General features: G+C 40.5%; 1 protein-coding gene across 3 annotated transcripts in view; it reads right to left on the bottom strand.

Moving 5' to 3' along the window:
• Positions 1-948: 948 nt before the first annotated feature.
• GLS (glutaminase) overlaps positions 949-16,531 on the bottom strand; it is a 76,151-nt gene continuing 60,568 nt past the window's right edge. For all 3 annotated transcript variants that reach the window (XM_004576969.3, XM_058664744.1, XM_058664745.1), the window contains 4 exons: positions 5,485-5,546; positions 4,021-4,097; positions 3,861-3,924; positions 949-1,370 (listed from right to left, as the gene is read on the bottom strand). In XM_004576969.3, the coding sequence (XP_004577026.2) occupies positions 1,214-1,370; positions 3,861-3,924; positions 4,021-4,097; positions 5,485-5,546 (360 nt within the window). In that variant the 3' untranslated portion in view covers positions 949-1,213. The remainder of the gene's footprint in view (positions 1,371-3,860; positions 3,925-4,020; positions 4,098-5,484; positions 5,547-16,531) is intronic.

Here is a 16,531-nt window from a genome sequence, read left to right as displayed (position 1 = left end):
CTCTACCAAAGATGTAAGACAAAATTCACGTGCAATTCCTAGAAAATTCCGTTTTGAAGTCCCTTTTACCCACCCTCTACATCATGAATGTCTCTCTCCTGCCCAAGATAGAGCCCACCCAAAATTATACAGCAGAGAATTAGCACTCTGCAGTGGCCCAGTGGTCCATAAGAGGACAGGTATCTAGATGGAGAAATTCAGTGATGGGTTTCAAAGCAAGCATTATTATAGCTACTTCAGGGTACTTCTGGTAGCTTAGAGCACTTTTAAATTTGTATCCTAGAAGTTTAAAGTATATTCAAGAGTGGGAGGAGGCACAACCCTTCTCTTTCTCGACTAAGGAATTTGACTAGAAATTACTCAGTGATTTTGTCTATGGTTCGTCCTTAGACACATGGCACCATTCTAGCTTTGATGGCAGGCATATGAGGCTTGTTCTGACTCACTGTGGAAAACAAGAAAACTGCATAGTATGCCAGCACTCTCCTTCCCAGCCAGAGGGAACACAGAAGCAGATACTAATATCTGAGAAGAGAGGCTGGACTAAGGGGATATAAAAAAAAGGAAAAATTTCCAAAAGTATTGTAACTACTACATTCGCAATCAAGTTTTGGTCTCCAGACAGAATCAGTTTCCCTGATAAAGTCCAAGCAGACTCACCCTACCCTACTAACAGTTGTTCGCTGTCGTCATTGTCCCACCATGAAGCTAGGGTGGTGGGAGACTTATTAAACATACAACCCTAACTGCATATTGGTTGTTCACACATTCAAACTAAATCTATTTTCAAAGTCTTGAAAATCACACTGTTTGCCTCTAATAGCAGCCTTGGCCCATTTGGACAGACTGTACAACAAAGCTTAATTTCTAAATGCATTTCCACACATCATCACCATGAGTTGAAAATTCACAAAACACAAATCATGAAGACCATACAATTAATTATGCTAGCATTGGTAACTATTTCTTTTACATCAAATTGTACAATGCACGAGGTAAATATTGCTCACATTATGGAGGGAGGTTGTTTTATTTCTATTTTTTCCCAAAGAGATCAAATTTGTCCTGTGCGCACAAGGAAGAAAACTCCAGTAACACTGAAATGACAAAGGTTGTAAAATGTACATCACTACCAGATAGAAATACACACGTTCTTCATAATCATTTCCACAATTACATAGGTAAGTGACTTCAATCCTGGGACTTAAGACCATTACAGCAATCCATCAAGGTTCTTGTGAACAGTTTGATTTTCCTTTCCATTGTCAGAGTCTCCTTGAGGTGTGTACTGGACTTGGTATTCCTGGAGGATCTTAAACACATCGTGGTGTCCAAAGTGCAGTGCTTCATCCATGGGCGTGTTGTTCCATCTAAATAGCACGGACAGTCATTAGGTAATCGCTATACAAAACCAATTTCCCACCAGTTCTAGCTCTTAATGAAGGTTAAATGGCCATTCAAAAGCCATTTCAGCAATATTACAAGTCAAAATTCATGGTCAAAATGTGGAAAGAAATTTGTGATTCAGTAAGTGATGATGGGGACAAGTTGGGATAGAAGGAAGAGGGACCACCTTGTTGATACATGCAGGTGCTCATAAAGGGACTTTGCATGCAGATGCCTAGTACTGACATATTACAATCACGGAAAGCCGAAAGCATCTCCTTTTGAAATACAATGTTCAAAGGAAATTCAGCCATATTATATTAAGAATATCCTGCCTCTGACACACAATTTGTGTCCTCATGTCGTTTTAAAGTCACAGTAAGTCTCAGAAATCTGGAGATAATGTCACCCTCATTAGGGCTGATACACACACTGGACAAGCAAGACCGGGCCCAAAATAAGCGATATGTTCATCATCTCTGATAAGGATGGAAGGTTAGGGGCTCATGGGACCCCTGCGTGAACAGAAGAATTCCCTGTCCTCTTCCATCCTAAGTGTGCTGCTAGGGCTGTGCTATATGAAGATTTGAAGACAAGAACTGAAGAGTTGCCAGTGCCCATTCATCAATCACTAAGCCATTTGCAACAGCAGACATCTCTGACACAGCCCAATAAATGATGGGATCCGATCTTCAACTGCCTCCACATCCCTTCAACTTCTATCCTCCATGCTCCCCATCCTTCTTATTCCACTTACTCTGTCTGTCTTCTGCTCTTCTTCCCATCTCTGTCTCCTCTTAACGGTGTCCATATGGGTTTAAAAGGTTTTAAAGTTTCGTGATTTTAGCTTTGTAGTTAGCATTTACGGATGAAGTTGGTAGCCTCTTAAAATTTAAAATCAGGTAAGTAACACTTTACACATCTTTGTGTTGCTTTTTAGGCATCAGTTAGTTTAGGGACATGGTGGTTTCCTCCACAGCATGTGACTGTCTTCCAGGGGGGAGGGGAAAGAATGCCAAGTGCAAGTTGCTTTTTTTAAACGTCACCTTCTATGAAGTAATGAAAATACCAACTTGAAGAACTCACTAATTTTGCTCCAGTACTTTATACTTTTAAATGATTATGACTCTGAAATAAGACAAAAAGTTGTCTTTGGTCTTTAGCTTCAATTTTGGAATAGTTGGCAATTTGTGGATAGTTGCTTACCAAGTTACCAAATTAGTTACTCAATCACTCTCTGCCTATCAGATACTTTGATTTCCACATTCCTAGAGGCCAATTTGGGGGGAAAACCTATTCAAGTCTACGAGGCACAGTAAATACTTTACACATGTATTAAGCAATGTTTCAGTCAAGATCATAAATGGGCAGGGAGGGACTCTGCAGTTTCTTGTCCTAGAAAGAACTGGCAAGATACGTGGCTAGTTTATCACTTCAACAGAAGCGTTTTTAGAATACTACCAATAAAGGGCATCTTAATCACTATTTTTAATCAATTACAGGAAGAGTTGAATAAGTAGTTACTACTTAGAAACTTGCTAATGATTTTTAGACACAACTTTCCTGCATTTCTTACAAGGTGAATCAATAAAACTCGAACACTATTGCAAAAACAGATAGAGAAAGCTATTTAGTAGTTAATGCTTATAGCTAGAGAGAACCAACTTGCTCCAAACAGTAAAGCTCCAGGGCATCATCAAATGCACATTTAACATACACACCAAATCTCATCAGGCTTTTCTCCTTATTCTGAACTAGTCTTCATTCTCTGACTCATCCACTCCAGTAAATGATAGTCAAATGTGTGAGTACAGTTTACTGTACATTCAGTCCACAGTTCAGCTACAGTCTGACCCTGGCCTCAATCCCACGTAGACTTCATCTGCCACAAGGTACCATATGGACCAGAAGGGAGAGGAAACGAGTTGACTACAGGCAAAGTTCATCCCTGAAGATAAGTTTCTCCACTATGCCTTTAATTCTCATCTCTTGCCCAAGCACTGATTAAAATTCAACGTCCACAAAGCCTCCACAAACTGATTCTACTGAAATACAGGAATCCCATTTTGAAGTTCTCCAATGGCAGGTCTCCTACATATTTTGTATATGCTTCTATAAATGTCCACTTGGTCTACGTGTGTAGTTAAAATACCCAGATATCCTATGTTTCCAAATACAAGGAACCATTTTCTTATACAAAATAGAAAAGGTAGTCCAACAAATCTAAAAATTCCCAAATAAGATAACATTAGGAGACAATCTCTCCAACAGAACAAGTGTTTTTGTTTTTTATCAAGAGAGAATCCTGGGAGGTGGGGGACGGATGGGGAAATCCCAGACCCTATGACATTGTATCATAAAAAGGAGAGAGAGAAAGCCTTAGTGTACTGAAACATTCCATAATGGAATGTCAGAGCCCTATATGGCAAAACGCTGACTTACCAATGATGTAAGACGGTAAGGGACTTGCTTACCTGTCCTTAGGGAAAGGATTTACTTTGCAAGCTTCCAGCAAAAATTTCACAACTTCAACATGACCTATAACCCATCATCCCCAAAGAAAAGGGCAGAATTTAGTAATGTGAATAGAAATTTTGGGGGAAAAAGACATAGGATGAGTGGTTCACATATTACCCTCTGCAGCAGCCACGTGGAGTGCTGTTCTGGAATCATAGTCCCGCTGTTCCATGTCCATGGCTGACAAAGCAAACCTGAAAATGTTTAAGCATTGCTATATATTAATACACACTTCATTTACCCCACCCATTTAAGATTCTCTTGAACGTCCTCCTTCAGCAGGCTCATGAGTGGTAACCACAGTCCCATTCAACCACTATACAGGTATTCTGGCTAAATATGATTTCACTTCTCTTCATTACCCAAGCACCTTGGGGAAAAGATGAAACATTTACCATCTTTCATATTACTATTAAAAACTCAAGAATAATGACACTACTGTGTTTCTCAGAAAGGCAAGAAACACCTGTAGGATATTTCTGTTTCCACCTGGAGTCCCATTTTTTTTTTTTAATTTTCCTTTCTTTAATAGTGGGCAACAGGATTCTGGGGGTTCCGCAGGAACGGTAGCGACTAGTCTGGAGGAATCTGTCTGAGGGGTCCTACGCCAGGACGCAGGTCCTCCAACACACTGCTAAGACGAAACCTATGGGGTTTCACCTGAACTTTTTTGGCCTGCCAGGAGGCCCTGAGATCACCAAGGGTGACAAAATGGTATTCTTAGGCCATAAGAACCACCGGGGACAAGCTGGTAAAGAATGTCCCAGGGTCCCATTCTTTAACATTCTGTAAACTACAGTTAACAAGTAATAGGCTTTAAAAGAAGAGTAAGAATTACGCAGTCATCTTTCACTTTAAAGACAAGCTGAGTGGTGTTCAGTGCCATGGTTAAGATGGCACTCGGGATGTCCGCATGCTAAGTTAGAGTGCCAGGATCAGCCCCAGCTCTGTCAAGACCAGCTTCCTGTTCACGTGCGCCCTGAGGGGCAGCACATGATGACTCATGTAGCTGAGTCCCTGCCACCCATGTGGGAGACAGAGTTCCTAGCTCCCAGCTTTCACTGACAGGTCAACTGCTGCAGACGTGGGGGTGGGAGTGGGGAGTGAATCAGAACTGTGCGTGAAGTAGCACACATGTACTCTCTTACTCTGTCTCAAAAGATAAGATGAGCTGCAATTCTATATGAGAGACCTTACACTGGACATACAACAATATACAGCCTTTCTAATCCTGGTGTTCCAGAAGAGACCAAACACTCCTATTTGCCTCCTTATCCTTCCAAACATGTAGGCAAACAGTGGGTGGGTGGAGAGTACATGGCCATGTAACACTAAATCACTGATAGTAATTTGATTAGACAGTTACTACCTCAGGGAGAGTCATAGGCTTTAACAGAATGTAGAAAAGGACAAGGCCTGAGACCACGCTTACAGCATTGTGAGTAGAGTTTTAGCACAAATTTTATTGGTGGTGCTTTTCAGTAGAGGGAAATTGAGACCTCTGCCTTAAAATGGATGCTCACCCAGCAGCAACATCCAACTCATCTGCAAAGCACATGTCAGTGCACCCCGATAACATACCTTCGAAGTGCAGACACATCTCCAGTATATGCAGCAAACAAAAGATTGATCACTGACTTTACCTGTGAAGAAAAGAAAGTTCAGCTATCCACAGGGGAAAATAAACACTTAACCTGTACAACTGTACAGTCTCCAGTGATTCCCATGTTCAATGCTTTGAACATTTCAGCTAGATCACACAAAGATATCTCAAGTACCTTTCTTCAATCAAAAGAACATGCATGTAGTATTTTTCTTCTTTTAACAGAATTGTAAGGGAAGATTCAATGGTAGAGATACACGAGGGAAGGAATGAAATACATCCACTGTCTCAAAGGGATGATCGCTTGCAACCTTTTGAAATTGGCATAGATGAAGCATCTGAAAGTTGTTTATAACTCTTCCCACTGACCATATCTCAACAGGGTGAGCAGGTCTGCAGTGACAATTCATATCACATCATCATGATCAAAAACTTGATCATGCCATGGGCTCAATGCCTAATCCCTGCCAGAAGTCACTGTCCTGGCCAAGCATGGCCCACATCAACATTGTTAATCATCTAGACCTAAATGGAGGGATAGACTTATGAGTGTCTTCAATTCAGTGTCTGTGTTGGAATGAACTAGGGCAGTCTAGAACCTGTGACTACACCTCTCCTTAAAAAGTGGGTCAACTCCCAAAATACTAAGTCACCACTGAGTGTCAAGTACCCACTTTCTTGTTACTATTGTTAAAAGACAACTTATTCTAGAGGTTTCTGGGTTTTGATCTGCTTTCATAGAGACTTTATGCAACCCTGTTTATGAGAAACTTTCAATGTTTGAAAATACTTCATAACATTTCTATTACATGATTCAACTGCTATTGGACTCAATGATAGAAAATAGAAGTTTAATTGGAGGGATGGGAAGTGACTCAGCCTTCCTCCAAAGCCCTGAAGCTGTACTTCAAGATCTTGAACAGACCTTCTTGCTTTCAAGTTGTGAATTTTGAAAACTATCTGAAACACCATTGTTGGATTTTCTTAATGCAACATTTCCAAAGTGTGCTGCATAGAAACTTGTCCACAAGTTGCTACATTAAAATAAGGGTCCTGTGGTCAGGTATGTTCTTCAAATAAATACCCTTGGATAGTCATGAGCACATAAAAGTTTCTGCAAAACTCCAACACAGAAACATGTCCCCTGAGTACTACTGCTTACTAGCATGCCCCCCAAGAATTACTGCTTACTAGCAGGGTTGCAGTCAGTCACTTCAAAACCTTCCTCTCGGCCTCCAGGCCACACCAGCTTCCTTTCCAGCTGCCCTCTTGGGCTCCTGCCCAGCCTGCTGCTGCAATCAATCCTAACCCTAATAGCCCAGCACAATTGTCTCAATGTGGGCAGGAGAAAGAACTTCACCCAGAATATTCTAAAAACATACGCACCTATCCTCTCACTTTGAGATTCCTACACCTTAAATGGATACAATTTAGGGAAAGGAAGTAGATATAATTTAAACAACAACATGTAGTTTCATCCAGAAAGCTCTAAAAACATATGCTCCCCTCTCACTTTTAGATTCCTATGCCTTAAATGCATACAATCTAGGGAAAGAGTAGGCACAACTTCTGTTGTTACAAGTCTCCAGTGATGTTGACATGCACGCTCTTGGTTTATGAAAAACTGACAGATGCCCTGTGCTTTTGGGCCACAGAAATCACAGACTAGACTACTGACTGTGATTCCAATTCCAGTTGGTCTTGAATGCCTGATATTTTTTTAGTTGGTTCTTTGAGAATCTTAAACCTTGAATACCAGTGGTAACCCCTAACACAGATGATCTTGACTACAAAATTTACTGAACAGATAAAAAAGAAACCTCATCTCCCCAAGTCTTACGCAATATGCCTTCTAATACCTTTTCTCTTCTCTCTCTGCCCTCCTTTCAGAGTCTGTCTGCTGAAAGTCTGTAATTCCTTGCCATTTACTTTCACATTCACTGTGAAATCTAAACAGTATCCCTCTGGAGCCACTTCTCATCACACCCCCACCCCCCATCTTCCCCTCTCTCCAGGCTTGTCTTCTATGCCAGTCATGCTCATCTCCCTGACCTGCATTCACTGCCCACTTCCCACAGCCTATGAACACTCCACAGGTAATCTACAGCCTTCCTTCTTCTCAGTAACATTCCTCAAAGTCTCTGACATTTCTCTGGGTAAAATGACTTGTACCTACATCTTTAAAGCACTGTTCCCAAACACAAACCCCGTAGCTCCACTTGATTTTTATGCTGTCATTTTCAACTCAAATTCAGCAGCCCTCCACCTAATACTGCCCCTTGCCCTGGCTTTGGAAGTCCTAGCCACCTGCCATGTAGCACTGACTTGGGATGGCCAAAATTTGAACTTGATTTAATCTGCCTTTCTCCACCCACAGTCCACTCCTGGTCTCTCCCATTTAGGAAGGATAGGACAGTTCACCTAGTTGAGTAAGACAAAAAGTAGGAGTCACCCAGGGCTGCTACTTCTGTTTGTACAGGTAAGTTCTGCACAAGGTTGCTTGATCCCACGACCAAACAAGGGCATCCAGCCCATATTCTTCCCACCAGAGTCTTAGCACTCAGGAACCTTCTTCACCCAAAGGTTCCAAGAGGAAGAACTGGCTCATCTAATTCACACACATAGATCCTACAAGCATTCCTTGATTGCATCCTTTCTCTACATCCAACTTAATCAGCAAGTCCTCTTGCTGTACCTCTAAAATGTAGACTCCCACTTCTCATAAGCTCTATCACCACTGCCAGGATCTCCAGTGGGCCACCAGCCTTTCTCACCCGAAGACTGTAATTAGCCCCTTGGTACTCTTGTCAATCCTGTTGACCTTTGCAAGCCACCCAAGCCCTCCCCCATGACTTGCTATCACATCTAGAGTGAGGCTCTATTCCCTGCTTCCCTCCCACTTCCCTCCCCCTTTTACTTCTCTCCCCATAGGGGCAGCCCACCATCTCACTGTGCTGGCCTCAAGGGCTCCGCTTGCTATAAGCATGCTCTTTCCCCAGGCAGGGCTCTCCCTTCATTTTTATCTTGGCTCACATGTTATCTTGAGAAAGCTAAAACAACTGCCCTCTTTCATCACTGCTTATGCCTTACCCTTTTTCCCCTCCCATTCAGGTAAATTGTGATTACTTGACACATTTACATTGTGTGCATATGTCTTTCACTCTCCGCCTCCCTTAAATTTTTTTATCTTCGAATATGGTGACCAGATACAGGCAGTCCTTTTATGGCTACCTCTACTTCCAGTCATCCTCCCCTCCAAAACCTTTGCACTCACTTCTAATGCTCTTCTCAAAATATTGCTTTGATTACTAAAGGATTCTAAGCAGTCATGAGATCCAGAGATCATTCCTGATAAAAATCTAGAGCATGTTATAGCATGATAAATTATTTTACTGAAAACATTTCCATTCCATATGGATTTTTCAAGCTAATTATAAAGCTGTCCATAAAATCATTTTTAAAAATCCCCAAATCTTTAGCTTGCATTCCAGGTTCTTCCATCTGGTCTATTTCTCTCTCAGCCTGGTGGGGGAAAAGCAGTCTTCCTTCCTTGCCTTGTCTCCCTTTGAGAACACCAGATGCCTAACCAAATCCTTCCTATCTCCCAAGGGCTAGCTGGGAAATCCTGCTGCCTGCCTTCATCAGGCCATCCCAGGCCCACATTCATTACCCAGGGAGCTTGCTGCCAGCTTGCATACCGCACTCTGCCAATGCATGTGCCAGGAACCCAGTTGCTATTTAGGTATCTCTCCACCAAGGCCCCGAGTATACCTTCTACTCCTTCAAACCACAATACGTACTATTCCCTGGATGATTCTCTACCCACTTATCCCTGCAGTGCTATCCGTACCCCTTCCCTCCAGGAATGTCACTTCAATTCCAGTCAGCAGCAACCTCCTTTTCCTACTCCTGCCTTGCCGTGGCATCATCCCTCATGACCAATGGTACATGTACTTGGCTACTGTATGCATCATTGAAGAAAAATTTAAGATTCTAATATACATACCATCAACATATTATCTATATTATTCTTTTAAACATACTAGTTGGGCCTGGCACAGTAGCCTAGTGGCTAACGTCCTCACCTTGCATGTGCCAGGATCTCATACAGGTGCTGGTTCTAATCCCGGTAGCCCCACTTCCCATCCAGCTCCCTGCTTGTGGCCTGGGAAAGCAGTCGAGGACAGCCCAGGGGCTTGGGACCCTGCACCTACATGGGCGATCTGGAAGAAGCTCTGATCTCCTCCTGGATTTGGATTGACTCAGATCCAGCCATTACAGCCACTTGGGGAGTGAATCAGTGGACGGAAGATCTTCCTCTCTGTCTCTCCTCCTCTCTTTATATACCTGACTTTACAATAAAAATTAAAAAAAAAAAAAACCCTAGTCTTTCTAAGGAACATATCCTTATCTGCTTAGATGACAAAATATAACAACTGCACTGTTTTCTCTATAACAAACCTGAATATAGACCAAACAGGTTTGAAGAGATTATAAACAGTCTGTATATATCTCTTAACTGCTTAAATTTTCAGTACCTTAAAGGTCCTAAAATGAAATTTCTTAGTAATCAGGCCCATGAAAGGTTGATTTTAAAGCATAAGAAGTTTAGAGTACATAACCCTTCATTCACAGGCATTTTTAACTCAGAGATAGAATAAGATTAAATCAGAAAACAAAAGCTTGTGACTAACTGTAGGCTGAAAGTGGGAGTGAGGAGCATTAGCTTGCAATAACAAAAGCTGTGAAGGAGAACGTTCTGGTGTGTTTCCCTTGAAAACAGAAGGCAAGGTTTGGACTAGGCCCAACCAGAAGATAGAAATTTGGTGTCCAAATGAGGGTCATTTTCTTCACGACAGAAAAGCCGTAGGAGGTGGTATATGCACAGGCATCATTTAAAACTAAAACCACAAATGCTTCCTCATACCAGCAAACAACCACTTAGATATTTAAAGATTGCTTATATCATGAAAGAAGTCCAGGAAGAAAATGAAACATTGAGACAACCAATGGCATGTCTCATAAGTCCCTATTCTCCAACTGACATGCCTTCTGGATGTCTACTGTGGCAACAGTGACAGGGAGGTACATTCTAGGTAAGACAACTCAAATGCCTCCAAGACAACTCTGGCAAGGGATATGGTATGCTCATTCTCCTAATTCCCCACTGGGTTGTTGAGTTGCGCTCCTGGTAAAATACCTATTACAGTCAAGATCCAGAAAGCAGCGGGTTAACAGGAACTGCCACAGGCATGAATCACACAAAATGATTCATCCCTCAATACAAAGACCCAGACTATACACAACAGCACCACCAATTATGGGCTCTGCTGTTCTTTCCAGAGGAAGGAAAACCGCACTTGGGCAGGTAGCCATTAAAAATTTATAAATTAAATGTGAAGTTTCCCCTTTATCCTGCAGATTTTTTCCAGTACTAGAGCATTTTCCTTATCAAAACTCTTCATCAGTACCTGCCAGCACCAGACAACCTTATCTTAGTTTATTTGTACAAAGTCATGACGACCTACCATGGGATGAAAATATCACAGTGTGCATGAGTTTATTTAACGCTGGCATGCTTGGCTTATCACAGTCTCTTTTTCCAAAACAGCTAGAAGCAGGTGGAGATTCTATCAATTTTAGAAACTAGTATATGCCTTTCTGAAGTTCTTCAAATCTATCATCCTATGCATTGTTTTAAAAAGTGGAATTATGATGACTTTTGTTTCTTCCCAAATGCCTTGATAACTAAGTGCTGACAACTAAGAAGCTATTGTTAGAATCATGTAATCACATTTTATATAATGGTCAACCCTAAAAATCTGACATTTTAAACAGTTATAACTGTATTCATGTGGTATGCTCCTTTGAGCCAAGACCCTTGACCTTAATCTCAGTGAAGGTAGTGAGGAAGAAACAGTTTCATTAGTGTCTGTGGTTTTCATGGTAGCTGGAAATGGCTTGGGTGCTGAACTTCTTCCTCACCACCATCGCTGAGATTAAGGTCAAGGGTCTTGGCTCAAAGGAGCATACCACATGAATTGATGATGTAGCTGGGACAGAGCTCGGGTATCTGGATCCTTAATTCTCTACTGCCCAGGACAATGCAAGTTGATAACCCATTTGGTTGCTATCCAGAGCAAAAAAGAAAACCAAAGAATTAAACAGGCACTTTAATTAAAAAGGTCTTCAGCTAAATGCTGGAAGGAAGGAGAAAAGAGGAAATAAAAGGAGAGGACCATGGTGGGAGGGATAGGGGAAGGGTGAGGAGAACCCAAGTACCTATGTAACTGTGTCACATAATACAATGTAATTAATGAAGTAAAAAAAAATAAATAATAAAAAATAAAAATAAAAATAAATGTTTTAACTTCGGTTAAAAAAAAAAAGGAGAGGAAAGGAGGGAGGTGGAGAGAGAGGAAGGACTGATCCACTGGCAATGATTTTATTTCTAAATCAAAAAACTGAGGCTTCCTTTGCTTTCCATCTTTAGTATCTGTCTTCATACAAAGACTACTTCAGTTATTTCGGAGTGACTTTTAGTGGAAAAAAAAGAGCCAGTCACTGAAACCCCATCCTCCTGTTCCTGCCCCTATAGACTGACACAGCCTCTTCTCTCATTTCCAGCTCACTACGGTGTCTACTGGTGTGGGATGGATATCGTCCTCACCTGTTAAATAAACCATGTGGCTCCAGATCCAATTTTGTACTAAAACTTTATCCCAGATTGGCTGTTTACAGCATTCAAATGTACATAAGCCTCTGCTCTTCTTTTATAAATGTTTTCAAGGACACATTAAAACCTAGGAATGTATTTTAGTGTAGCTGAAGAAACATTGCAAGTTGCCAGCTTATGAATAAATTAACCACTTTGCGGACAACAGAAAAACAAACCTGTGTTTTTTCATGTGTGGTTAAAGGTATTTTCTCTGTCCTTTACTACTGAGCTTACTTAATATTGGTAAAGATATACAAACAAAATTACAGTACTTTCATGATTAAACAGTCTGAAACCACATCCTCCTACACTTTTTACTCAGTTATTAATATACTATATATAGACCATACTAATCCAAAACATGATCACATTAGAGGATTAGAAAAAAGCTCTTTAGGGGGAAGAACAATTCAGCAATTTCATAACCACACTTTCAGATGTTTACACAAATGCAGGTTATCATGGTAAATTCTTTTACCTTACTTTAAAAATACAAACTCAAAACAGCAATTCCAAATAGTACATTCTGCTCTTATCAGATAAAGTACTTAAACATATACCAGTTCAACATTTCAGATTAATCTGAAATAATTTACAACACGATAACCCATGAAGATATTAAAATCACTGTCAACCAAACAATTCATAAGAAGCATCTAAATATTGAACTAAATATTTCAAATGCCATTATTGCCATTACTACTCAAAGAAACGGAAAACTAAAGCCTGGAATGTTTACATAACTTGACGAAGGTGTCAGAGCTGCTAAGTGGTACAAGCCACCAAGACACCAGCATCAGTGCCCACAATGAGGGCCTATCTTTTGGGCCATAATTCCTATCAAAACCTGAGATTTCCCCCACATTTGTCAAGACAAAAATATACTGTGACAGGAAGTCAAGAAATACTTTATAGGGAAATGAGGGATACTAAGCACATGAAGGTGTTAAAGGTCTCAAAATTTAAAATGAAAATAAAAGATAATTTGGCATATCAATACTACAAACTGAAAAGTGTTTTCTCTTTTGCATTTTAATCTCAGCAAAATATGCACTTTTGTTAATGTGACTGAAAACAAATAGGAGTGCTACAGCGTTGCCAGCAGCTAAATAACTTATCTCAGTGGCTCAGTTATTCCAGGCAATGCCAATAAGTGGACTACAAAGATGCCAACGGGACTAAGCAGCCTTCCTTTTATATCTGATAAAGATGACAGCACATCTCCGTGCGGTCCAACGGATACCAGATGAAGAGGGAGCACAGCCATTCCACTGGCCAAGACAGTTGCACCTTTTGTGAGGCCGACCTGAAACTTTTGTATTGCACTGACAACTGCGGAAGTTCCTCATTCAGGCCGGCATTTGGCCTAGCACTGAAGATGCCTGCATCTCATAATCCAAATGAGGAGTTTGAGTGAGGCTCACCCCAATCCCAGCTTCCTCCGTATACCCTAAGAGGTAGCAGGTGTGGCTGGGTGTCCGCAGTCCACATGGGAGGCCAGGATTAAGATCCTAGCTCCCAGCTTTGGCCTGGCCCAGCCACAGATAGAGGATATTTGGGAATTAAACCAATGGGTGGTAGTATTCTGTCTCTTACATAATTTTTTGTTTATTCACTACCTTCCTAGTGTCCAACTCACATAACCAAACAGGTGCAAAACCTTACGAAGGTTAGCCTACATGACACAAGGTCTCACAATTCCTAAATGATGCTCTTAAGTTTGAGCACAAACTGTTGGTAACTAAAAGACAAGTACATAAAACCCAGAAGTCGAAGAACCAAAAACAAAAAACGCAAAACCAAAACACAAAAAGCAAAACAAAAAAAGAACCCCACAAAAAACAGAAATAAAACAAGTTACTTGTCAAAAACTATATGTGAATACATTATTACTTCAAAGAAAAATGTCACAGCCACTGGAATCAAAAGATTTTTTGAAAAGACAATGTCTTGTGTAACTTATAACCACAAATAAAGTCCCCAAGAGAGATGCGGTTCTCTCTGCTGAAGTATACTAAAAGTCCTGCTATTTAAGAGAGCAAGGCGCGAGGACATGAATTTTGCAGTAATCCCAACCATGACAGCCTCACTGACTGCTATGATGTTAGGAGATAGGCTTAACTCTGTTCTCTACTGTTGATTTCACATTGTGTTGTTAAAAGCCCAACTTGTGTTTTATGAATCACATGGCAAATTCCAATGTTTCCCTAGTGCTATACGCTTTGCAAACCACCTACAAATAACCATTCTCATTACTCAGATTATGAAAGCAAGCTTCTTCAACATAAGACACAAGCAACTGCTAGAGAAAAGGATTTTTTTTTCAACCTTCAAAAACAAAGAAATCAGGACCTGGCACAGTAGTCTAGTGGCTAAAGTCCTTGCCTTGCCCATGCTGGGATCCCATATGGGCACCAGTTCTACTCTGGCAGCCCTGCTTCCCATCCAGCTCCCTGCTTATGGCCAGGGAACGTAGTTGAGGATGGCTCAAAGTGGGAGACCCAAAAGAGACTCCTGGTTTCGGATGGGCTTAGCTCTGGTCATCGCAGCTGCTCGGGGAGTGAATCAATGGATGGAAGATCTTCCTCTCTGTCTCTCCTCCTCTCTGTATATCTCACTTTGCAATAAAAGTGAATAAATCTTAAAAAATAATTATAAATAAAGGAATCAAATGGGATTGGGGACAGCAGTCCTGACATCATTTGGGATGCCCACATCCCAGGCCTGGGTCTCAGTCAGGGCTTTGCTTCCGAGTCCAGCTGCCTACTAACTGTACATCCTGGGAGGCAGCAAGTGTTGGCTTCAGTATATGAATCCCTGCAACCAATTTCAACACTTGTATTGAACTCTTGTGTCCTGGCCAACCATAGCTATGGAAAAAATTAATGTACTTCTGTCTCACCCTGCATCTTTTTTTTCAAATAAATAAAAATTTACAAAACAAATGTGACTTTATATGTTCACATCCAAGCACATGTACATCTCTCTCTCAAGTTTTGCTTTGTTATTCATATAAAACCACCCCAGCACCATCCCCACAGCCGTATCAACTTGATTTTAGCTAATTTAAAATTTATATTAGTAATATTATATGCTGTAGTCAAGATTGAGCATGGTACAGTCATACACAGAATTTAATGTAATATCCATTAGCTGAAAGTTGTCTAAATAGAACCAAATCATGAAAGGAAAACAAATTCTAAAAGCATGCCTTCTATGAAAGAAGGTGCAAAAGTAGAAATTTACAGCCTAGAGTTAAAATTCATCTCCATAGAGTGGAATAGCCGCTCTGAGACTGAGCTGACACTCAAGAGGACTAAGCCCAGGACACCAAAGGTTATGAAGCACAGCTTTATCTTTGGGATGGCATTATTCCTAATTTTGTTTTTTTAAATTTTAGGAGGGGGGGGTGAGGGAGATTGTTAAATCAGAAAAAAAAAATCTTCCTGTGTGTACTTTTATTCAACCTCCTATAATTAAACAGACCAGTTTACAAAAGCCAACATTGAACTAATCTCTTCTCATGCGCCCAATGTCATTAAGACCTTCTTTAACAATAATTCGTTTCTTCATAGTCCAGGACACATAACATAACCCTTGTGTTATAATTTTGGTTCTGAGGTGACTAAAGCAAAAACAAAATAAAAATTAAAAAACACATTTACAAAGACAAATGTGGAAGGTTCTAGGCAAGTGTAGAAAAATGTCATCTTTATTACTGAATCCCTCAAATTTTGGGTTTCAAAAAATCAGATTCTAAACACAATAGAGATGAACAAAATAGTCATCCTTGGATAAGGAAGTTTCAGGTGAGCACCAACCACTGCCACATATAAACAGGACTAATAAACATTTTGAGCGCTCTGAAATGGTATGAGAATCAGAGTTGATGAAAATGTTAATGAAGTTTAATGACACTTAAATGGAGTATAAAGGATTTAAAATACATATTTTAAAATAAATTGTTAAGAGTCAGAATTTGGTGCCAACATGTGCATTTGTATCTGAAGTTATGAGAATACACACAAATTTTTAAAGCACTGAAAGCAGGTACATTTACAGAACAAAATAATATTAATGCTAAGATTTGGGGCCGGTTTTTCTTCACAATGAAGTAATATTGGAGCTAATTTTTCTCACCTATGTGAACAGCTCAAAACAATTATAATGTCAGAACAAGTCTGATAATTTTCAGCAATGTGATCTTTGGACAGGGATTTTATTTCTGCGAGTGAAATATACATGTACAAGTTAAAATCCTGAGGCCCTGATGATATGTGCTGCAGTTACTCCTGTACACTATGTGC

This window comes from Ochotona princeps, chromosome 5 (assembly GCF_030435755.1).
Source record: "Ochotona princeps isolate mOchPri1 chromosome 5, mOchPri1.hap1, whole genome shotgun sequence".
Classification (NCBI taxonomy): Eukaryota; Metazoa; Chordata; class Mammalia; order Lagomorpha; family Ochotonidae; genus Ochotona; species Ochotona princeps.
This window is presented reverse-complemented; position numbering and strand designations above follow the sequence as displayed.